Genomic DNA, 25,151 nt, shown 5'->3' with positions numbered 1-25,151 from the left:
TTTGGAAATACCCCCACTTAGTTATTATGTGTCCGTATGCCAAGTTCACTATGATAGACCGATTTAACAAGAAGTTATAGCCATAAATATATTTACTGCTGCAGCTCTGCCCGCGGCTGTTGATGCTGGTGCTTTGGTTGTCTGCACACATGTTTACACAGACACGAATAGATGCGAATAGGCATACATACACTCACACAGACGCAATTGCTATGTAAATGTGCAATTATACACCCTTTACGTGAGTTCGAATACCGAGAGAGGTAAAATCGATCCAATTTTTTTTGTTTTTTCTTAATTTTTTTTATTTTCTATAATTATTGTAAACATATGTACAGAGTATTTCAAAGTCGGGACACCCGACTTTAGCTTTTTTACTTGTTTGAATTTCAAACTTTATTCAGAAGATTGGCTTTTGGTGGCTGCAGAAGAACCAGTAGAAAGACTCAGCTTTATGGCCTGTATGAATTCGCCTAATTCAGTTGCCTGACAGGTTTTCTTTGTAGAGTTTGCAATCAAACGTGATTTGTGGTCAAGAAAATTGTTCTATAATAAAAACATATGTAAAAACAAATAAACAATCTCAAAACTACATATACTAACACAAAAATGTTTATACTCCGGAGATGATGACTCATAAAATAAAATTTGATTTTCTATATTCTTGAGTCGAAGCAAAAGGTTATCTCTATCAGATGCGATCAGTCCCATGTACGACTCAATAATTTGTAAACGAGATTTTAAATTGATTTGGTTTTTGGTATGATCGGATATCTGATCCTGTTTTTTTATCAACTTGTGCATTTCAAGCAAATAGTTCATCTGCAGCTGTGGGCCAATACGGTTTTTGACTCGGTGTACTGAAATTAAAGATAAAAATTAAATTTTATTCGCACATAATTAATTTCTTACCTTTCAAGAGGCATTTGGAATTTTGTTGTTTTAACAGCACAGTTTGTGCACGCGCACAAGAAGCGTCCAATGCGTAGCTAACACCTTTATCCATTAAATTATTATGCAATTCCTTGAAGTCCATTATATTGTTTGTATTGATTTCTACTCGCTTTCTTTTAACGAAAGACTCCACACGTTTTTTAAACTCGGAATCAGTTACTCCGATTTGAACAATTTTTTCAGAATTGGTTTTTAAATTATTTGTGAATTTGCAATAATTAAAATTATACCAGCTTGCAGGACGATGCTTATTTGCTATTGTATTAAAAAAAAAAAACGCTCATAAAACTTTATTTTAAAAGTATACATCAATTATAAATAGTAAGTAAATAAGGTAAATGAATATATACGTGCTTTTTTTTTAAAAAAATTTAGTTTGCATGCATAAATTTTTGGACTTTTATTTTAATTCCTTACTAGGCCAGGGGCATTCTTTATTTATCTTCCATGTTCCGATGGGTTCATTCTCGTATATTTCCTTTTTCCAGATGGGAACACGAGACTTTAATTGGTTAACTGCGTAGCCAACAGAGTCTAAAGCTTCTTGACGGTGTGGAGCCGAACAGGCAATAACAACGCTTGCTTCACAAATTGGGACTGCACCAAGTCTATGATATATCACAATATTTTTTAAGCTAGGCCAGCGTAGACGTATTTCGGAGCATATGTTAGCCATTTCGTTCAGAGCCATGCTGTCATATGCCTCATATTCTAAAAGTATAACCTACAAAATTTTAAGGAAAATTTATTTACTCATAAATTATAAATCAGAAAACATAAAATATAAATACCCTGAACTCAAGGGCGCATAATTTTGCGACCACACATGCATTATTATGGCGAACTATTTCGCCTAATAAGGGAACTGAGTCTGATTTGTTTTTATTGATCTTGCCCTTGCCTGAACCTATTCCCTCACAAAGGAAAAAAAAAAACAAGAGAGAACGCTACAGTCGAGCAAGCCCGACAGTAAAATAGCCTGTACTCCCCACAAAAAAAAATCATCTTGCAATAGTGATCAATAATATATGTACAGCCGACGGCATAAGAAAGCTACCATACGATTTTGTCTATAACTTTTTAAATGGACAAGGAAAAATATTGAAATTAATATGGTGTAAAGATATGTTTATTAACTGTCAAATTATTTGTAAGAGTTTATATAAAGGTATAAATAGCAAAAACAAAAATCATATTTCAGAAATGTAAGGTGGCATAAGTAATTTGACATATTTTTTAATTAGAATTAATTAACAAAAGTAAATGGTTAAAAAATTTATTATTTATTATTAATAGAAAATATATCCTCCCTTGGCAGTTATAACTTTTTGCAGCCGTCTGGGAACCGAATTGACCAAAGTTTGGACATAGTCCAACGGAATATCCTTCCAGAGTGCTCCTACCTCAGAAATTGTATCCTCGCGCGTCCTTGTTAAATTCGCACATCGTTTTTGCTTAATAAAAGCCCATAGATTTTCAATTACATTTAAATCTGGACTTTGGGGTGGCCAATCCAGCGTGCTAAACTGAACTTCATTCAAAAAATTTGTTATTAATTTTGCTTTATGGCACGGCGCGTTATCCTGCTGAAAAATAAAGGACTCTCCGATCAATTTGTCCCCAGAAGGAAATGCGTGACCATTTAAAACATTTAAGTATTTGCCCTTATCCATGGTTCCATTGATGGGAACCAAGTCGCCCACCCCATTATAAGCGACACATCCCCAAAACATTACTGACCCACCTCCATGGCTTACTCTTTCACAAACGGGTACTCTTTTTATACTCTGTACATGAAATGTACAAGAGTATATTAGGTTTGCGGGAGCTGAAAAATGTAACAGGCAGAAGGAGGCGTGGCAGACCCCACAAAGTATATATATTATTGATCAGCGTGACAAGACGAGTCGATCTAGCCCTGTCTGTCTGTCTGTCCGTCCGTATGAACACCTGGATCTCAGAGACTATAAGAGATAGAGACACCAAATTTTGCACAAAGATGCGTTATGTGTGTATTCTATACGAGTTTGTTTTATTTTTTTGATTTTCCCCCCCACTTCCCCCCTATGGGGGTATTCCCGATTTTCCATTCGTATAATCGCCTATATCTCGGAGACTATAAGACCTAGGAACACTAAATTTTAGTCCAAGATCCCTTGTGTGAATACGCAGAAAATGTATTTTGGAATTTCTCTCCCTCTTCCCTCTCCCCCGCAAATGTGATTTTTTCTAACTCCCGTAATTGTTGGAATTTCGAACTAAAATTTTGCAAATACCCCCAGTAATTAGTAATTATGTGTCCGTATGCCAAGTTTCACTATGATAGACCGATTTACCAAGAAGTTATAGTCATAAATATATTTGCTGCTGCAGCGCTGCTCAAGCGCTGCCCGCGGCTGTTGTTGATGTTGCTGTTTGGTTGACTGCGAAAATGCTTACACAGACACGAATTGATGCGCATAGGCATATATACACTCACGCAGACGCAATTGCTATGTAAATGTGCAATTATACACCCTTTACGTGAGTTCGAATACCGAGAGAGGTAAAATCGATCCAATTTTTTTTTTCTTTTTTTTGTTTTTTTTTTTATTTTCTATAATTATTGTAAACATATGTACAGAGTATTTCAAAGTCGGGACACCCGACTTTAGCTTTTTTACTTGTTTTATGTGTTGTTGTTGGAATCCTTACAAAAACTTTTTTCTTCGAACAGTGGTAATCAAAAGAGCTTTCGTCACTCCACAAAACATTATGCCAAAATGACGGAGACTTGTCAATATATTTTTTGGCAAATTCAAGGCGCTTGATCTTATTTCTCATAGAAATTTGAGGAATAACTCTAGCAACATAGGTACCATAATCAGCTTCTTTAAGACGTCTGCGTACTGTCTTTCGCTAATATTAATTTTTGTGTAGTTAGTTAGTTGCATTGCAACAGTCTTAGGTGTTTCTAACGGATTATTCTTAAATTGGCGTTCTTTTCTGTTGTGTTACGCGGTCTGCCACAACGTGCCACGTTTTTTGTGGTATGGCTTTTATTATACTTATTTATTTGATAATATACGGTTTGGCGAGATGTATTATATAATTTACTGATATTATCTACGGAAATACCAGCGTTATACTTCGCCACCATATCATTTTTAACAAATTGACTTAGTTCTTTTATTTTACCCATTTTTAAACAATTTAAGTAATCAAAACTATTTTTATCAGCAGTTGCAATTAGTTTTTCACGATTAACAGCCGCAAAGCTCAGCTTTAGCTCAATAACAGATCGATACAGACTAAATAGAGAGAATGAAAAAATACTTTTGTCCAGCTCTTATCAGCTCGCGAAAGAGAACAAAGCGAAACTCAAAGAAACGCATAAAGGAATTGAAAAAAATACTTTACACACTTTATGCTCACATGTAATGTGCTTTGGAAAAGATAAAAGAACCGTTACATGTTACAATTCGCCAAAGTAAAACGCAAAACAAAGCGTTACATTTTGTCAAAATACTTATGCCGTATATATACTTTTAGGGGTCTGCCACGCTTCTTTCTGTGTGTTACATACATTCATACTAAACTAGTATACCCTTTTAACCTTCGTGTACCTGGTATAAAAATTAAATTAATTAATTCAATATAATAAAAGATATTCAATACGTATATATTAGTGGAGACATATGTATATTTATACTAGGCGTTTTTTTTTCAGTATTTGTACTTTCAATTATAAGTTTATTTACTATATGATATTTCTCTTCCGACACTCTCTAAAGTTTCTAAAGAGTTCATTTCCCGAATACGAAATTACTTTGGTACGATTCGAAAGCTAGGACATAAAGTATGTACAATAACAAATACTATATACCATGTACACACATACACACATATGTATATTTATGCATAGGCAAGTAATTTCGAGAATTAAAAGCAAAATTTGGCAAAGTCATTTGGTCAAGTTATGCAACTGCACAATATTTAAATGAGCATACACACATATATATGTAAGTACATATGTATGTATATCAGGAGCAATCATTATCATTATTATTTCTTTTACTTTATAATGAAAAGTACAAAAATACAACGCAGTTTATCTTGTATTCTTTCTCAGAGTAAATAAACCACGTTTAAAGTTAATCGGATTTCTAAAACCACACTTTGACAGGAAACTTGTGTCCAAATTTCATCTTCTTAACATTTGGGCTGTGCGTTAATTATACATACATACAGTGCGCGCAGTTCGTTTAACCGAATGTTATTCATTTATTTTCAATGTTTTTTGTACAACATAACAGTTCTTTTAAAACATATGCTTTACGTTATAACAAGTAGAATTTATGTTATCATTTATTTGAATACATGCATTAAAAATGATTTTGATGCGCAGTTCGTTTAGCCGAATAAGAAACAAGAGAGAACGCTACAGTCGAGCAAGTCCGACAGTAAAATAGCCTGTACTCTCCACAAAAAACGGAAAATATATAAAAAAAAAAATATATATATATAATTTTAAAAAAATTAATTAATTAATTAAATTAATAAAGAAATTTTATTTAATACATACATAGAAGAAATGTTCATGTTCAGTTTTAACAGCATACATTTACACCACGTATCTATGCGTGTATGTATGCAGCACAAAGTTGAACCAAAGCAGCAACAACAACAACAGCTGCGGGCAGCGCTGCGAGCAGAGCTGCAGACAACGCATGGGCATGGGACCTATCATGATGAAAATTGGCACACGGACACATAAGCACTAACTGGATGTAACTACCAAAATTGCGGGGGAGTGGGGGGGGTGTATCAGAATAAAAAATAAACTTGACCTGCCTAGGATCTAGGGGAACCTCGATACCAAGTTTGGTTATTCTAGCTCTTGTACTTCCGGAGATACTTGCGCTCATACAAACAGACGGACGAAGGGACAGACGGACATGGCTATATCGACTTGTCTTGTCATCCTGATCAATAATATATATACTTTGTGGGGTCTGCCACGCCTCCTTCTGTGTGTTACATACATTCGCACAAAACTAGTATAGCCTTTTACCCTTTGGGTACAGGGTATAAAAAAGAGTGGTAAATAAAATTGTGCCTGCAATTAACAGTAAGTATTGGATTTGTTAATTGAATAGGGGTATTTCGAAGCTTTTTGGCTTTTATATAATTAAAAAACAAGTAAAAAATCTAAAGTTGGGTGTCCCGACTTTGAAATACTCTGTACATATGTTTACAGAAATTATAGAAATTAAGAAAATTAAAAAAAAAAAATGATTGATTTTACCTCTCTCGGTATTCGAACTCACGTAAAGGGTGCATAATTGCACATTTACACAGCAATTGCGTCTATGTGAGTGTATGTATGTTTATGCGCGTCTATTCGTGTCTGTGTAAGAATGTTTGCAGTCAACCAAAGCATCAGCATCAACAACTGCGGGCAGCGGTTGGGCAGCAAATATATTTATGGCTATAACTTCTTGTTAAGTCGGTCTATCATAGTGAAAGTTGGCATACGGACACATAATGACTAACTGGGGGTATTTGCCAAATTTGAGTTCGAAATTCTAAGAAGGAGTTACGATTTGAAGGGGAGAGGGGGGAGGGAGGGAAATTCCAAAATACATTTTCTGCGTATTCACAAAAGACATCTTCAACTAAAATTTGGTGTTCCTAGGTCTTATAGTCTCCGAGATATAGGCGATTATACGAATGGAACATCGAGAAAACCCCCATAGGGGGGAAGTGGGAGAAGGGGGGAATAAAAAAATAAAACAAACTTGCACAGCGTACACACATAAATTTGGAGTCTGTAGCTATTATATTCTCTGAGATCCAGGTGTTCATACGGACAGACAGACAGACAAACATAGATCGACTCGTCTTGTCATGGAGATTAAGAGTATATACAAGGTGTGTTCCAAAGTAAACAGGAATTAAAAAAAAAAAAAAAAAACAGAACAAACAAAAATAAATTTATTTTATTCAAAATAGTCTCCCTTCTGCTTCAATACAGCTTTTTGCACGATCCAAAAGCGGTGCAAGCCTGTTGAATGGCCTCTACGTCTGCATAACGCTTTCCATGGGCAAATGCATTTTTCCGAAAAGGTAGAAGTCGCACGGTGCCATATCAGGTGAATACGGCGAGTGGTTAATGGTTAAATTGTGATTTTTATCAAATAATCGGTCACAAGCGTCGATCGTTTGAGCAATTTTTGGTCGTCAGTCAATTTGTGCGGAACAATCCGTGCACGCACGTTTCGTAAGCCCAATGCGATGTTTTGGAGATGTTCAATTCCATTTCCATCAATTTCAATGATGATTTCGGCTGATTTTTGATGAATTCACGCACAGTTTCGATGGAATTTTCGGTGATCACGAATTTTGATTGGCCCACATTTTGATCGTCATTTATGTCCTCACAACCACTTAGAAAATGTTGAAACCACTCGTGCACTCTGCTACGGGATAGGCAATCATCGGCATAAACTTGTTCCATCAATTGAGACGTTTCGGTAAAATTTTTACCAATTTTAAAACAAAATTTAATGTTGGCTCTTTGTTCGAAGCTCATTTTCGCACCGATAACACAAACATACTGACACTTAAAACGCAATCCAATGGATGAAATGTCATGAAATTCTCACTGGATAATCGATAAAGATAGCAGATTCTAACGCACTAGATTCAAAAAGTCCTATTTACTTTGGAACGCACCTTGTATACTTTGTGGGGTCTGCACGCCTCCTTCTGCCTGCTACATTTTACATCTCGCGCAAACCCAGCAGACTCTTGTACATTTCATGCACAGAATATAAATATATATATATTGCTTTTTTTCGAGTCATGCCTAAAGGAAAATATTTGACTGAGGTTGAAAAGGCGTCAATTCCTGCGTATAAGGATAGTGGCCTTAATAATTGTCAAATTGTAACAAAAATCAATCGATCAGAGAAAGTAATTCGAAATTTTTTGAAATTGAATGAAAATTATGGCAAAAAGCCCGCAACTAAAGGCAATATTAAAGTTTCGGCACGTCAAAAAGGTCTTATTCGCTCCTTGGCAACAAAGCAAAAACTAAGTCCTGCTCAAATTGTTGACTCCTTGGCAGCGCCTATTAAAAAACGACGCGTTCAAAATATTTTGGCATCTTCAGATCACATAGTTTACAAGAAAATTATGAAACTTGACCTGCCTAGGCCTCAGGGGAACCTGAATACCAAGTTTGGTCATTCCAGTTCTTGTACCTTCTGAGATCCTTGCGCTCACACAGACGGACAGACGGCTATATCGACTCGGTTTGTCACCCTGATCAAGAATATATGTATATACTTTGTGGGGTCTGGTACGCCTCCTTTTGCCTGTTACATACATTCGCACAAAACTAGTACAGCCCTTCACCCTTTGGGTACAGGCTATACAAATTTGTTTTTTCTTATGAACAAAAGTTTAATTTAGATGCTCCAGATGGATGTGGGTACGATTCGAGAGCTAGGACATAAAGTACAAAAACTACTATGTATGGTTATATGTGAATACAGATGTACATACATATGTATATTTATGTATATAGTATGATAGGGATAAATCAAGGCAAGTCATTTCTAGAATTAAAAGCTATACAATTTGGCAAAGTTATTTAGTCAACTTATGCAACTGCACAATATTTAAATGAGCATACGCAAATATGTATGTATATACCATAATTATTTTTTCTACTCTTTAATGAAAAGTTACAAAAATACAACGCAGTTTATCTTGTATTCTTTCTCAAAGTAAATACATAAACCAAGTTTAAAGTTAATCGGATTTCTAATGTTCTAAAACCACTTCTTGACAGCTTTTTAACGCTTACCATTTGGGCTGTGCGTTGATGCACATACATACATACCTACATACATATGTACATAAATACATACAATTTTTTTCGTGCACCAATAATGCCCTAATGCAAAAAATGTGTTGAAAAATCCGATATATTATACAAACTATTTTATATACATATATACATACACATACATACATACATACATAAACATGTATCTAGATGAAATGCATAAATATATAGATTGTGACATTGAGGGCTAGTAGTTTCTAGAATTAAATACCGTAAAATTTAACGACATACATACATACAGTCCCGCGAGTAACATTTAATTATTATTTAAAAATCTGGACGTATATTAATATTATAATATCTCTATATATATAAAACAGTTTGTCCTGACTGACTGACTGATTGGCAATCAACGCACAGCCCAAACGGTAAGAGGTAGGAAGCTGAAATTTGGACACAAGATCCCTTTTATAGTGAAAGTGAGCACTCGAATTGGAAAATTCGAACGCCAAGGGGGGAAAACGGGCTCCAACGTTTGTATGAAAAATCTACAATTTTCATCCAATTAACTTCAAACTTAGTTTCTATACTCTCAAAAAGAATACAAGAAAAACTGTATACTTGGTTTTTCACCATTTTTCCTGGGGCATGAAAAAGGGGAGGGGGGGGGGGGGTTTCCGTGGAAAAATTGAAACACAATCAACACCCCACAGCCCAAACGGTAAAAGTAAGGAAACTGAAATTTAGGCTCAAGTATCCTGTCATAATGTAGATGCTCACTAAGAAGGGTTTTTGGAAAATTCGAGCTCCAAAGGGGGGAAGTCGAGGTCCAAAGTTGGTTTGAAAATTCTGCATTTCTGAATCGATCAACTTTAAATTTGGTTTTTATAATCTATAAAAGAATACAAACAAAACTGCATACTCGGTTTTTCGAACCTCCACCCTCCACTTGCACTTGAAGTGCAATACCAGCAAATATGGGTCACAGGGCTAGCTTTCATTTTAAGAACTTTTCTGTACATAGAGTTAGTTGATTTTTGGAAATAAACCGCGTCGGTCATCGCCACGTGAAACCATTAGTTAAAAAGTCTACTCATTTGTGCGACACCGCGCATCTTATAAATTCGCTCAACAGCGAATCAGTGTAAAACTTCCGAAATAGTGTTACACCGTGCACCCCATCAATTCGCTTAACAGCGAACTTGCTTAATTTGTACATACATACATATGAAAGCCAAGTTTTGTTTAGAAAAAGTATAATCACATCCTTATGTATTATTTTGTCCAGGTACATACATACAAATTTACTTATGTACATACATATGCACTTCTTACCTTCTTATCTTCAAACGTGTCACGCGTTGTACCCACAAAGATAGCGGAAGCGCCGCAACTTTCATTAGATAAAAGACTCTGTATGTCTAAGATGTTGATTTTTTCATTGTTTAATAACTTTAAATAATCCATGGATATGATATCATTAGCCTCCACTAATTGGTGGGATTATAGCAATTTCGTCGCCCTCACACAATGACAGCTCTTCGTTAAGATTTATGTAGCGCTCGTTAAGTGCTAACATTAAACTGTCTCTCACAGAATTTAAACCGAAGAACTGGCTCAGTTGATTCAGAAGGTCAGATCCAATAACAACCGAATTGACTGTAAAAGTTCCACGTGAAATACCTGCTAATTCACGGGTCTTTGCAAAAAACAAGATGCCGATCCGCACAACCGACATTTTTAGTGTGGCCAAGTTATAATATAAAAATATAATTGTACATGTGGAACGAAGAATTTCAGAAAAGATAATTACCAATTTCTCGACTACACCTTAGTAATCGAAATTCATGAAAAACGTGCATTCAGAAGCGGTTATACAAAAACCTTCAACAAAATTACAAACTGTCTATATGCTGTTAGACTAATATAAATTAAAAAGTCAAATATCGCAATCTTTAAATGAATACAAATTAAAGGAATATGAATATATATTATTGGAAGATGTGGAATTGGATAAATTGGATATTTACGGTCTAAAATATTTAATGACAATTGAATTGAATACATATCTGTCGCTAAGTTTTCTCTTTTCAGGTGATCGCAACGGGCTAAAAACATATGTTGGCAGAATATATCTTTTTCGATTTTTTTCTCTGATTATCACATAAGTAAAATAAATTCAGGGGTGCCACAGAAAAACCTTCCGTTTCGCCTCAAAACCAATTCTCGGTGCCACAGATAAGAGGTATCAAATCTCGTTTGTTTTGCCAGGAGTTTTGATTAAAAAACAAAAACAAAGACATTTTTCCTCATAAAAAAAATCATTGGAATATAAACTTTATAGTTTTTCTGAACAATTTGCATCACAAATATTTTGCATATTCTACGTAAATATTATTAAATTTGATGTTCGAAAAATGTAGTGTTCTAGTGTTAGTAATTTGCTTACTATATGTGTACGTCAAATACTAACACACAGCATCTAAACAACCGCACAATAGAACTGCCCCTTGGCTCAAATAGAACACTACATTTTTCGAACATCACATTTTGCTGAGTTAAGTCTAAAGTTCTAAGTCAAACGAAGGTTAAAAATAAAATATATATTTGATGCAATTCTTGTTTCAAATAAGTACCACATAACTGTGGATTAATTAAACCAACTTGGCGAAAATTGTGTGTCGCCGATTGGGCAGGTCTGTTTGTTTGCGAAAATGTGAATGGTAATAAACTGCCATTTAAATATACAATACGGACCAGCGAAGCAATATGGAAGTACATTTTTAAACCACTGAATTCAATTTCAAATGCTATTTTTTTGCAGGGGGAAAATATTAATGCAAAAGATATATTTGTTTTTTGTTGAACTTAGTGCGTTACAGAATTTAAACAACATGAGTCCGCCAAATGTAAATGTCGACAGCCTGCTGTTGCTCTCAGTTAAGTGCTTTACAGGATTTATACAGAATTAGTCAGTCAAATGTGAGCGTCGACAGTCACCTGTTGCTGACAGCTGGCTTGAAGGGGAAGTTAGAAAAAATGAAATCTTTCGAAATTCTGTAGCTTCGAGGGTTTTTTGTTTGTAGGCGCAAACTCCAGAGATTTCTTTGATACGTGTTAATTAATTCTATATACGTTTATGGATAATAATTTTAAAGTTAATTGCTGTTACTACTAGCTCATGGGCTAGGAGCAGAAGTTGGTTATTGTTGCTATTAGAACATGATCTAGTAGAATTGTCGCAAGCGGCACTTATAACAAAGTGGACTCGAAGTTGTAGGTATAAAGAACACGCAGATATCGACAACTTGTTTGCGTCTTTAATTGATATTGTTGAGGAACGCTTTGCAGCACAACCTTCTTATATTTAAATGTAACATCCAAACTTAAAATATTCACTAATACAGGCGTGTATTCGCCTTTTCGCGCATTAGTATTAGCACGACCGCAACGAATAAACGTAAATGACAATTTAAAGGCATTGGCATTTTATTCTTTATTTCGGCTTCTTTAAAGCGCTCCAGAGCTTTAATATACTGGTAGTAGAGCAATCTTATGGATTGTGCGCTTGGTGACCGTGGTGGGAGTTCGAATCTCGACCACGCGCACCTTCTCGTCACCTCCAGTGAATACGCGAATCACGCGCCCCGTTGTGTACCACTACGATGGAACCCACTTCTTAGCTGGGGGATCCATGTTGCCATTGTGTTCGCTGCTGCAGACTGTGCAGGTAGTCCCTCGAGCAAGCTTGCCAGAACCGCTGCTTGAGCTCTGACAGCAGTCGCAACCTCTTCAAATATACGAAGTTGGCGCTACTCTTGTGACCTCCTGAAGGAGATTCTTGCGGCAGCGTGGTTAGAGCTTGCCCTTCCAGGAAACGACCTGACCAGCGCCTCGGCTGGCCTCATCGGCTTCGGCTTGGACAAATTCAACAAATTTCAAAAATGCCAGTTTCAGTTCATTTGCTGATAGTACAAGCGTACTATTGCCATTTTGTTTAAATCGAAATTGAAGTACGTACGCCATGATTCTAATGAGTTTGGTGTACGATGATTTACGGTCAATTAAAGAGTATAATACTTTCCGCTCTGGTGCAACAACTGTGTGCACTGCCGCCAACTATGTGTCTCCAGATGATTTCTGAAGATATTTCAATTTTATGTAGTCGTGGCCAACTTCAACAACTTCAACTTCCAACAAAAAGATAAGATGTTAGCGCCGCGAGACACTAAATCGGCGGGATTCATATCCGTTGGAAATGTTTGCCGTCGTAATAATAGGGCACAGTAAACTCTGCGGTTCGAATAACCGTGACGTCACGGGCAAAATATTGCGTTTCCAAGTGTTTTGGAACAAACTCCCAGACGAGTAGTGGACTGTAGTAATAAAACACGTGTGTACTGAACTGTTGAAACTTTAATACTAAATGATAATTTCACAATTATAAGAAATGCCGTCGCAGTGGTCACAAATGTTTTAAAGGGTGTACACACTAATTAGTATACATGAACATGGATAATGAGTAGAAATATAAATCAAATGTGTATAAACATTGTGTTGGATAGAAAGAATGAAAATATACGATTTGTTGCAGGCGTTCATCAACACCAAGTGTTTTGACAGAGTCAGTGCTATCAAAACTAAGTTACTTTTTGCCTGTACATTTTTGAAATATCAGCAGTTACAGCATATTTATACAACCGAAAAGCGATAAGTGTCGCACAAAGCTCCCTCTGAACAGTAGGACCGGCTATTAAAGTTTCGTTGAGTGAAACCGACGTCGAAGTTTTGCTTGATGCATCGAAAACGACGCGCTGTTTGTTTTCCCAAGAAATAAATCGACCTTGGCTGGCTGTAAAATTCTGGATCGGTTAAGTCAATGTTGGAAGGTATTTTCCACTGTTTCGCAGGCACGACCTGGTTGAGCTGTCGAAATCGACCTAAGAACCAAGAAATCTGCTGCAAAGTTGTGCCAATTTAGGCGCGATTGAACCCTGTAGTGCGCTTGCCTCGCGTAGCAGAAAAGATTTTTGAATTTTCATACAAGCCCAGAAGTAGGCAAAAGAGATATTTGGTTCCCTTCTGTTTTATGCTTCTTCCTAGTTCGTAGAATTTATCACCCTTTGGTGGATAGTGAAAGTAGAAGTAACATCATCGAGAATTTATTTTGGTCTGACACTCGCTGTCAAAGGACGGAAGAAAGGAGAAATTCCCGCAGACAAGGTATCCTTTCTTCGTTGTTGATCAAGCTCTTGCTTTTTGGTTTCGACCCCTGAAGTGAACAGTTGCGTGCGCGCTCAACTCGAAATTGGTCTGGTGCCCTCTAGCACCAAAAAAGGCATTACCACAAAATCTGACTTAGAATTATAATAATAATACATTAAAAAAAATTTTTTTTTTTATGGTTTTAGTTCTATATAAGTGAAATCATTCTAATTTGTTTTTAGTTCTTTTTGATTGTTAGATTGCATTGAAAGTTATATGCAAAAATATGTGCGCCAGCGCAGTAGCCAAAAATTGACACCAACAAAAAGGAAAAAAAACAATTTGCTTTGCCGCCTCTCTCGCGTAATGTTGCTTTTGTTTTCAGCTGGCAACCACACGAAAGATCTTTTGGACGTGGATCCACCAGCTGTAAGTAAGTACCACGCTTTACTTTTTTCCACCTCTCTGAGAGAGCTTTTTATATTGGAAGTGCGAATTGCGCGTGTGCGGTAAACTGGCAAACACTATGTAGGTATGACTTATTATTACAATTAAATATATTGTTTGTCATATGTTCGCTGCATACTGCAGGCCACTTGCTGTCCAATTTAAATACCAGTAAATATTGAGTAGAACTTTGTTCACAAAAGTGAACAAGAGCTCAGAAGTTAGCATAGGGAGCACAAGCAGTAGGTAGGCTAAGCAACAAATCTCGGTCTAAAAATAGCCGCATGCAGCAGTGGTACAGACCAACGCATAGTAGGTAACAAGAAATGCATAGGCAAATAGGACCGCGACAGCGTTTAAGGGTGGGTGCACACTGCGTTTAAGAAAGGCTTGGAATATACAGATGGAGGGGAAATCCACTTGACACCGTTAGGATAGAATAAGACGAAAAATGTAAAATTAAAGTTGATGTGGCAGCACTCTGCCAGTGTTGACATGGCAACGCTTGCCAGCAACATCTGCTGGCAGAGCGCTGCTAGCGTCGGCGGCCTCTCCCTCTTTCATATGGGCAGCTAAGCGCCACTGCAATTAGGTTAAGTTTAGTTTCAAATTGTCATACAAGTGAAGAATATATATATACGTGCGAGTCACGTCACAGTGAAAAGGAAAGCAGACGCCATTTTTACTTCCCTTGCGGTTTTTGGACTTTCACCCCCAACGCCCCACGCCAACATTGTCCTTCGAGCCGGATCTTCAGGTGCACCTCCTGTTCCTTCCAAGTCCTGTGCAGCCTACGACCGTTCGCCCCAGCTTGTTCCTGGCGTTGGATACCTGCGAGGAGAAGCAGCTAAGTAAACTATTTACTTGTGGCGCGATACTTACGCCATATTTGTTCACTGTCGGTCTGTCCGCCGACCCCCACAACGGAACAGCATCCCGCTGTCCGTCCCTTATCCAAGGGCCTCATCTCGTCTAACGCCGGTACCGCGCTGGTCCGCTTAAACGAAAAGTGAAGTGCAACAATTAGCAGGTTCAACCCGAACTCCGTCCGTTTGCGTTTGCATCTTGGCATACTTGCGCATATTCTTTCCCATATGCAACAAGTGTCCAGTGGGAAACACACCTGTTTTACCTGCACGTTCCTAATGCACAATTCACACCACATAGTTTTTGCATGGTCCGTCACACAATAGACATATTTCCACATATGCTTATATACATGCACTTTATATACATGCACATTATACAATAGACATATTTCCACATATGCTTATATACATGCACTTTATATACATGCACATTACACAATAGACATATTTCCACATATGCTTATATACATGCACTTTATATACATCCGCGGCGTATAAATCTATACACGTTTTCATATATCGGCAGCGGAAACAAACGTACGTCCGCATACGCTGATATATATATATATATATATATATCTATATACATTTGAGTCCGCTATAAACACATCTGCATGCACTAAATATACGAACCATAATATTTACACACAAACATATTTACACTCATATATTTAATTACTAACACAATCCTATACACTCACCGGTCGGTCCACGACTCCCCGCTACGTGCCAACACTCCAGTTGGTATTCCTTATAGCCCGCGCGATATCCAGCGTCGGCGCTTGTGCGAAAATTAAAACATATTGCGTTTTTGCACTTAAAATTTTTACTTACCCATTAAAGGTAAACAAGTGATGACACTTGTGTAAAATCAGTTATCGGAAGCTACAATCATCGAAATTGGAGTGTGACCAGAAACTTGGTCACGGTAACGAGTCACAGCTGAATTATTAATTTCGATAATCACTGTGACCAATTGCTACTGGCGGTCCGCTATCCCGGAAATCACTTAATAAAATTAAATACAGTTACTTTATCCCAAAAAGTAACTTAATAAATTAAATAAAATTTATTATTGTTTTTTTTATGTTTCTTTGGGATTCCTTGTCGCATACCAGCGCCTCCAGCTGGTCTTTCTCCATCAACGTAATTGCGTGTAGTTTTTGCTGCGATTTTTTCAGCAACTTTAATAAAATCAAATAAAAATAAATCCAAATTTTTTCGGTGAATACACATATCCTTGTGGACTTTTTCCCGAACCTTTCCAGCACCTCTAGCTGGCAGTTATTTTATCCAGCTTTAATTTATATTTATTTTTGGGTTTTTTTTTCTGTTGGATTTTTTGGATTCTTCGTCGCATATCACCGCCTGCAGCTGTCCAGCAACTTAATTGCACATATATTTATTGCTGCCGCGGTGTTTAATTAATTTTAATAAAACAAACATAGAAAAAACGAAATCCATTTTCTCTTTTATTTCGGTGGCTACACATATTCTTGTGAGCTTGTGTCCGACAAGTTTTCAGCACCTCCAGCTAGCATAAGCCAGTAAATAAAACTTGTCGCAGAATTTTGCGCGCCATAAGCGGTCAGCAACGCCGTTTTCCGGCGGACTCATACCCGACCTGCCTCAAGTGGGCCCACTCTAGCAGGCTCGTGTGAGAGCCTAGTATGCCCAGTGAAGGCGAGGAGGACACGAAGAAGCATTTAGTCCATCCGTCTACCTCGGTCGCCCCATCCACTTCTCAGCGTTTGGCCGTTCCTTCTTCTGATGCGCAATCCAGTTCGGTTCCGACACCGTCCCTTGTAAAAACAGTTTCGCCGTCGACGTCAAAAGGGGTTATTCCGAAACCACCGTCGTCGTTGAAGAAGGTTTCGCCCTCTACCTCCAAGAGGAGCAGTCCGGGTTCACGCTTGTTGTTGAAAAAACCTTCGCCTTCCACCGCCAAGAAGGGCAGCCCCAAATCACATTTGTCCGTGAACGCCTTTTCGTCTCCTTCTCCAAGGAAGACCAGCTGTTCGCCACAGCTCTCTGTGAGGGTGCCCAGAATTGCGAAACCCGTTCCGTCTACTCGAGCAGCTGTTCGGATCGCTTCCAAAACGATCAAAATGGTGTTGGACGAATTCATTTCGGTCAGCGATGACCTGTGCCATTTTGAGGCACTAGTTTCTTCGTCCGACCCAGCCGTGACGCTTGTCACGCAGCAGATCCAACTGGACCAAGTCAAAGCCCTGTGGGAACAGGTTCAGCAAGAGCGTCGGCGCTGTTTCCGGGCTCTGAGCCAATCAGAGTCCAGCGATTCCGACAAGCAGGCCTTACAGATGAAGTATGATCACTGCTACCGCGTCTATGAGCGGTGCGCCACTCAGCTCACCACGCGGATACAAGACGCGTCCGCGCGGAGCAGCGCTCCCGCTCCAAGTCCCGAGCCCCCAGTCAGGGGCTGTATCCTTCCGCCAGTGGACACCGAGGTTTTCACTGGCGACTACCTGAAGTGGCCCACGTTCAGGGACCTCTTCACCGCGTTGTACATTCGCAACCAGCGGTTGACAGAGGTGGAAAAACTTTACCACCTCCTCTCCAAAACTCGCGGCGAAGCGAAGGACATCGTGCGTAATTCCCCACTGACCAACGACGGTTTCGCCTCAGCTTGGAAAAACCTAACTGAGCGTTTCGAAAACAAGCGATTGTTGGTCAACAGTCAGCTCAAGATCCTCGCCAACCTCCAGCCTATTCTTTCGGAGTGTGGCATCGCCATCAAGGAGCTCCAGAGCACAATCCAAGGGTGCTTAACGGCTGTCCAGAATGCCAAGATTGGCACCCAGGACTGGGATTGCCTTTTGGTGTTTTTCTGCGCCACCAAGCTTCCTCCAGCTACCCTTTCCTTATGGGAGCAGTCGGTAAAGGACAAGTCCGAAATTCCGCCCTGGAGCGACATGAATCAGTTCCTCTCGGATCGCTATCGCACATTGGAAGCGATAAATGATGCGACCCTGGGCCTCCGCACCCGCGTTCCAAAGCCAGCTCAAAAGGAGCCGGCTGCGAGGAAGGTCAACTCTTTCGAGACGAAGGTCCGCAACAGTCCGCAGACCTGTAATCTTTGCTCGAAGGAGAACCACCCCGTGCGCCTGTGTCCGCGTTTTCTGCAAATGTCGGTCAAGGACCGATGCAAGGTGATCAAGAATCAGAAGCTTTGCATGAATTGTTTCGCCCGCGGGCACCAACTAAACGCTTGCACAAGCCAGTACAACTGCGCTACGTGCAAGGGGCGCCACCACACTCTCCTACACCGTGGCCCCTCCCTTCCATCGGCGCCCTCAGCATCAGTTCCCCCTCCACATTGCAATCCATTACAGTCCACTTCGTCGAATGTTCAGAGCTATTTCAGCAGCAGCGTTCAGGGCGTCCTCCTCGGCACGGCTATAGTGAACGTGCTCCATTTGGGTAGCGTCTACGCCGCGCGTGCGCTCATCGACTCTGGCTCCGAGGGAACTTTCGTTTCAGAGCGCCTACGCAGATCTCTTCGGCTGCCGTTCCAGAAGGTGCAGGCCCAGGTATCGGGGCTGAACGCGACCACGTCTGGGCTCGCGACCAAGGTGTGCAGTGTCAAGCTGGCATCTTCCTCACAACCGAGGCGCGAAGTCGAGACGGCGGCATACGTGCTGCCGCAACTGGCAGGCGCCCTGCCATCGTTTCCCATATCCAGCGAATCCTTGAGAGATCTTCCTGACCTGCCGTTGGCAGACCCGTGTTTTTTCCGAAGCGCCACCATCGATTTGCTCATCGGCGCTGACATACTACCTGCCGTGCTGCTAGGCGGCCGGCTAGCCGGCCAAACGTCTGCGGCTCGCTGCTGGCACAGGAGACCATTTTCGGATGGATTCTGACCGGACCAGTAGCGGCGGCAAGGAAGACGGCCATCCGTTCCTTCACCACGCGCATTTCAGCAGGCACACAGCCTTCCTTGGATCAGCTGCTCACCAAGTTCTGGGAGGTGGAGGACATCCCGGTGAGTTGCGAGAAGGAAGCGGGCGCAGTGTGCGAACAGCTTTTCGTCCAGACCACCAGCCGGCGGCCGGATGGCAGATACACGGTCTCGCTGCCTTTCAAGGACCCCCAGGACATTCAACTGGGCCATTCTAGATCCATCGCGATGGCCCAGTTCCTCAAGAACGAGGCTCGGCTGCTTAGGAACGCTTCGTTGAAGGAGCAGTATGACGCAGTCATCAACGAGTATCTCGACTTAGGGCACATGCGCCCTGTCCCTCCTCCAACGGACAACGCCAATTTTTACCTGCCCCATCACGCGGTGCTGAAGCCGGACAGCACCACGACCAAGGTCCGCGTGGTCTTCAACGCATCCTGCCCGTCGTCCAACGGGAACAGCTTAAACGACGTACTTCACACGGGGCCCGTCCTACAGGCCGACCTGACTTTACAGGTGTTGAAGTGGCGTTTTTTCCAGCACGTTTTCAGTGCCGACATCACTAAGATGTATCGGCAGATTCTGGTCGACCCCGCACATACCCGGTTCCAGAGAATCCTGTTCCGCGATCCGGCAGGTGACGTGCGGGATTTCGAGCTCCAAACAGTCACTTTCGGGGTGAACTGTGCGCCTTTCCTGGCCATCCGCGTGCTCCTGCAGCTTGCCGAAGACTCCAAGGCGCAGTATCCGCTCGCCAGCCGGGTCCTCACGGACTTCATGTATGTGGATGACGTCCTGGCCGGAGCACATACGAAGCAGGAAGCACTCTCATCCATACGAGAGATACGAGCGGCTTTCAGCGCAGCAGGTTTCCCACTGCGCAAGTGGGTCGCCAACAACAAGGACATTCTTCGCGGCATCCCACCAGAGCATCTGCTGCGCGCCGACTTCTTAGACATTGAGGATGCCAGCATGACTAAGACGCTGGGCATCCGCTGGAAGGCCACCGACGATGAGTTCCTGTTCATCGCATCCGCTTTGGAGGAAGGGTCCTCATTCACCAAACGGGAGGTCCTGGCCCAGATTTCCAGGCTGTTCGATCCCGCCGGATGGCTGGCGCCAATTATTGTCCGTTCCAAGATTTTTATGCAAGAAATCTGGCTCAGCGGAATCGGATGGGATGATCCGCTCCCCTCCGAGCTGCAGCAGAGGTGGAACGAGTTCCTGCGGAGTTATCCCACGCTAGACCGGATCCGGATCCCACGGTGGATTCATTTTCGCCCACAAGGTACGTTTCAATACCACGGTTTTTGTGACGCATCGCAGCAGGCATACGGGGCGGCCATCTACTTGCGCGTCGAGACGCACAGGCAAGTGCAGGTCCATCTCCTGGTATCCAAGACCAGGGTGGCGCCAGTCAAGACGGTGTCACTGCCGCGCTTGGAACTGTGCGGTGCCGTCCTCCTAGCGGACATGTGTGCAGCTATCCTGCCCCACCTTCCACTCAGCAGCTATCCAACGGCGTGCTGGACCGACTCCACTATTGTGTTGGCCTGGCTTCGCAAGCCAGCGTGCAATTGGACGACCTTTGTGGCGAATCGCGTATCCAGGATCGCTCAAGCCACGGATGTAAAGGATTGGCTGCACGTGCGCTCCGAGCACAACCCGGCTGACCTTGCGAGCCGAGGCGTTGCGCCGCAGGATTTGGCGGATAGCAGCCTGTGGTGGCACGGACCGGCTTGGCTCCAGGCGCCTCGAGGAAGTTGGCCCGTGCCGGAGCCGGTGCCCCAGGAGGCCACCCTCGAGCAGCGTCCTATCCGGACCCATCTCGCGACATTGCCCAAAGCTCCCGATTTCCTCGAGCGTTTCTCCGACTTTGGGAGAGCGCTCAGGGTGATGGCGTATGTCCAACGTTTTGTGCTGCGCTGCCAGAAGCTTCCCGCTCCGCTGTCCAAGGAGGTCACCCATCCGGAGCTGATGGCGGCCCATCGTAGACTGGTGGTCTGCACCCAGCGGACCGAGTACTACCAAGAGTACCGCGCCCTGTCCGGCGGCCAGAAGGTGGCATCCGGCAGCACGATCATCAACCTAAACCCATTCATGGACCAGCAGGGAATCATCCGTTCCTGCGGTCGGCTTTCCGCCTCGGCCTCGTTAAAGTACGACGAGCGCCACCCCATCATCCTGCCGTACAGCTGCAAGTTCTCGCGGCTCCTCGTGAGTTTTACGCATCGAATATCGCTCCATAGCGGGAACCAGCTAACGGTAAGCCTCGTGCGGTCCAAGTACTGGATTCCCAAGCTCCGGAATCTAGTCAAGGCCACCGTAAACTCCTGCAGGGTCTGCGTCATCTTTAAAAAGCGGCTGCAGAACCAGCTGATGGGAAGCCTTCCTGCGCCACGAAGCACCTTTTCTCCGCCCTTCACCCACACCGGCATCGACTTTGCGGGGCCGTTCGAGGTGAAGAATTATACCGGACGGGCGTGCCTCATTACCAAGGGCTACGTGTGCGTATTCGTCTGCTTCTGCACGAAAGCAATCCATTTAGAGGCCACCTCCGATCTCACTACGGAGAAGTTCCTGGCCGCTTTCGCGCGTTTCGTAGCGCGACGCCGATGCCCTAAACGGATCCACTCCGACAACGGCAAGACGTTCGTCGGGGCGTCTAAGGCACTTGAGCGCGACTTCCTAGAGGCTACAAGAGCCCAGGTCACTGCCTCCTATGGGACCCAGATCCTTTCCTGGTCTTTCATCCCGCCCGGCGCACCTCATATGGGTGGCCTTTGGGAGGCAGGTGTTAAGAGTTTTAAGGCGCTCTTTTACAAGGCGGCGTCCACCTATAAGTACACCTTTGAGGAGCTGTCCACTCTTCTGTGTAGGATCGAGGCGGTCCTCAACTCGCGCCCGATCTCCCCTATGTCCGAGGACGCCACGGATTTGCTGGCGCTAACTCCAGGCCACTTCCTGACCGGTGGCCCCCTCCTCTCTTTGGCCGAACCGGAGATAGAGCAGGAGGCAGGTTCGATCATGAACCGGTGGCGGCGGCTCAAAGCGCTCAGCCAGCAGTTCTGCCTCCGATGGAAGGAGGAATATCTAAAGGAGCTGCACAAGCGCAATAAATGGCAGCAGCCACAGGAGGACCTGCAGCCAGGCGCCATGGTCATCATCATGGAGGAAAATGTTCCGACCAACGAATGGCGCCTCGGAAGGGTCCAGACCGCTTATCCTGGCCAAGACGCCAAGGTGCGAGTGGTTGACATCCGCACTGCTCGTGGCGTCGTCCGACGGCCAGTCGCTAAGCTGGTTCTCCTGCCCACTCTTTCCAATTAGCACTACTAACAACGTGCCTCACCTCTCTCCAACTACCGCAACCGCTAACTCCCCCTACCATCTCTTTTCTAGGCCCGTCGCTATGCCGTCTCGCCGTCCAGTGAAGGCTCCCACCGCAACGACGCCACCAGGGTTGAGCTCCTACCGATGCCGGCTGTGCCGCGGTGTGCACCCACTCCGCCAGTGCCCGCGGTTCCTGGCGCTGCCCGCGATTAAGCGAGCACGGGCGGTGCTCATCAACCAGTACTGCTTGAACTGCCTGGCACATGAACATTCGGGCGGTACTTGCCGAAGTGGGGCCCGCTGCCAAGAGTGCGGGCAGCCGCATCACACAATGCTGCACTCTGCGGCGCATCGCACGCGTTCAGGGCGGCGCTCCCGTCCGCACCGTCGGAACCGACCACGCCGGCGCGCCAACTCGCCACGCGCCAACTCGCCACGCGCCAGCTCGCCACGCCCCATCCGTTCGCCTGGCCGCAGCCTCACGCTGAGCCGCTCCCGCTCACCTGGCCGCAGCCTCACGCCAAGCCGCTCCCGCTCACCGAGCCGCATCCGCTCGCCACGCCGCTTCCATTCCCTTAGCCACGGGCGCGCGCGGAGCCAATCCCGCACGCCACGCCGCTCCCGTACACCGAGCAACTCCCGCTCGCCCCTCTCCAATTCAGCAGGCCCCGAGTCACTGGCTCTCAACAGGGAGAGCATGTGGGGCACTGCGATCGCGCCCACAGCGTCCATATACCTGTCCGGCGGCAGCAAGCGTTGGACCGTGAAGGCCGTGCTCAACGTCTGCGCACCGACGAGCGCTATTGACAGGTCCTGGGCTAGGGCCCTGGGTATCCGCAGTCAGATCACCGAGGGAGTCGAGGTGTGCCTGGTGACCGTGGCATCCAGGACGACTAGCTGGCGCCTCGAGGTAACGCTCGAGGTGGCCCCGGAGCTTTGCTATAGGCTCCCCATTCGGACCGTCGACAGACCGTCGCCTGAGCGCTACGGGAACGTGCGGCTGGCCGACGACGACTGGTGCACGCCAGCCTCCATTTTCATCGTACTGGGCGCTAGTTTGTATCAGGAGCTTCTCATGCCAGGGATAGTACCTGCCAGCGACGGCTTCCCGGCGGCTCAACAGACCCAGCTGGGCTGGGTCATTTCTGGCGCGTGCCACTGAAGTCTTCCCGCATCCTGCAGGGGGGGGAGAATGTTGATGTGGCAGCACTCTGCCAGTGTTGACATGGCAACGCTTGCCAGCAACATCTGCTGGCAGAGCGCTGCTAGCGTCGGCGGCCTCTCCCTCTTTCATATGGGCAGCTAAGCGCCACTGCAATTAGGTTAAGTTTAGTTTCAAATTGTCATACAAGTGAAGAATATATATATACGTGCGAGTCACGTCACAGTGAAAAGGAAAGCAGACGCCATTTTTACTTCCCTTGCGGTTTTTGGACTTTCACCCCCAACGCCCCACGCCAACAGTTTAGAAAATAAGAAAGAGTCAAATATTGAATTATTAGTACATAAGGAAAAACCTAGTAAATAAGACAAAAATTGTATAAATACTGAAGGAATTTCAGAAATAAAATAGAATGAAATTGGAAATTTAAGCATTGGTTTGTTTCCTTTTTTGTTCTCTCAGAGACGCTCCACACGGGATAAAGTGTAGCCTCTGATAGTGAATAGTTTCTATCTGTATAGCAAGGAACTATTTACATTTTGGTCCTTCGAGCAAGGAAACGGCGAGGTCGGCAATAGCGGGCCCATCCGAACTAGATACCGAAAGGTGTCAGAATCAAAAAATGAAAATTTAAGGCGAAAACAAAAGCCGAACCATTAAGGCCATAGCCTTTAAAGTAGGAAGGGAAAGAATACAGAGTCTAGTAAAGACGAAACTAAAATCGGTTGCCAAACTTCTGCTAAGTTTGGGCCGATAAACCAGAAGGAAGACCCCTGCAAACCGCTACCAGGTTTGGACCAAGAGGGTCAAAGAAGAGCGGTTCCCAAAGATCCCATACAAGGTTTGGGCCGCCGAAGGACGAAGAAGCAAGAGGGTGAAAGAAAAGCGGTTCCCAAAGATCCCTTACAAGGTTTGGGCCGCCGAAGGACGAAGAAGAGAGAAGACAGCAGGTCCCAAATCCCTACAAGGTTTGGGCCGAAGAAGGACGACATCAGACCAGATCCCGAAGGTTTGGGCCGCAAGAGAGACGAAGAAGCAGCGGAAGCTAAGCCCATAGAAGGTTTTGACCAAAGAAGCGCAAAGCCGAAGAAGACGACAAGAGCCAAACTTCTACCAGGTTTGGCCCATGAGTCAGAAACCCCAGGAAGCCACCGACGAACGTCAAATTGCTTCTATGAAAGAATTTGACTGAGTATTTAATAGAATTATTAGGGTCGCGAGGCCATATATAGAGGCCTATAGAAGAATATAGGGAGAGAAATAAAAAATCGAAAATACAGCCCGAAGCCCAAAAGAAAGAAGTAAAACCAGGCAAACGGCAAAGAGTTAGGAATCAGTTGCGAGAGCTATACAAATTAGCTCAAATTTCAATAGGACAGGAACAAAAGAAGTACCTGTTAGAAGCAAAAAAATTAAAAG

The 25,151-nt window shown here is 43.3% G+C and overlaps 2 protein-coding genes and 1 long non-coding RNA gene across 4 annotated transcripts; all 3 read right to left on the bottom strand.

Moving 5' to 3' along the window:
• Nucleotides 1-291: 291 nt before the first annotated feature.
• Nucleotides 292-10,287, bottom strand: LOC115628200 (molybdopterin synthase catalytic subunit). Its single transcript, XM_030524194.1, has 5 exons — nt 10,127-10,287; nt 1,372-1,678; nt 913-1,209; nt 604-860; nt 292-546 (listed from the first exon to the last, which is right to left on the bottom strand). Exons 1-5 carry the CDS (start codon nt 10,256-10,258, stop codon nt 397-399), a joined length of 1,143 nt encoding a protein of 380 aa, XP_030380054.1. The 5' UTR covers nt 10,259-10,287; the 3' UTR covers nt 292-396.
• LOC115628202 (molybdopterin synthase sulfur carrier subunit) lies at nt 10,245-10,605 on the bottom strand. The gene has a single exon (XM_030524195.1). The coding sequence runs from the start codon at nt 10,527-10,529 to the stop codon at nt 10,272-10,274; it is 258 nt and encodes an 85-aa protein (XP_030380055.1). The 5' UTR covers nt 10,530-10,605; the 3' UTR covers nt 10,245-10,271.
• A 2,584-nt stretch (nt 10,606-13,189) lies between these two features.
• LOC115628193 lies at nt 13,190-16,149 on the bottom strand. 2 transcript variants are annotated; one of them, XR_003995779.1, is made up of 4 exons: nt 16,014-16,149; nt 15,326-15,440; nt 15,084-15,274; nt 13,190-15,025 (listed from the first exon to the last, which is right to left on the bottom strand). It is a non-coding gene; the product is annotated as an uncharacterized LOC115628193 (long non-coding RNA). The 2 variants fall into 2 exon arrangements; XR_003995778.1 differs by lacking the exon at nt 16,014-16,149 and having other exon boundaries at nt 15,326-15,714.
• Between the last annotated feature and the right edge of the window lie 9,002 nt (nt 16,150-25,151).

This window comes from Scaptodrosophila lebanonensis, unplaced genomic scaffold (genome assembly GCF_003285725.1).
Source record: "Scaptodrosophila lebanonensis strain 11010-0011.00,11010-0021.00 unplaced genomic scaffold, SlebRS2 tig00000112-arrow-arrow-pilon, whole genome shotgun sequence".
NCBI lineage: Eukaryota > Metazoa > Arthropoda > Insecta > Diptera > Drosophilidae > Scaptodrosophila > Scaptodrosophila lebanonensis.
The sequence above is the reverse complement of the archived record's forward strand: the minus strand, read 5'-3'. Positions and strand labels throughout refer to the sequence as shown.

Coding starts and splice junctions, on each gene's coding strand:
- LOC115628202 (XM_030524195.1), bottom strand. CDS start 10,529: ATGTCGGTTGTGCGGATCGGCATCTTGTTTTTTGCAAAGACCCGTGAA.
- LOC115628200 (XM_030524194.1), bottom strand. CDS start 10,258: ATGGATTATTTAAAGTTATTAAACAATGAAAAAATCAACATCTTAGAC. Junction 1,679..10,126: donor ACACGTTTGAAGATAAGAAG/GTAAGAAGTGCA, acceptor AAAATTTTGTAG/GTTATACTTTTAGAATATGA. Junction 1,210..1,371: donor TAAAGAATGCCCCTGGCCTA/GTAAGGAATTAA, acceptor TTAATACAATAG/CAAATAAGCATCGTCCTGCA.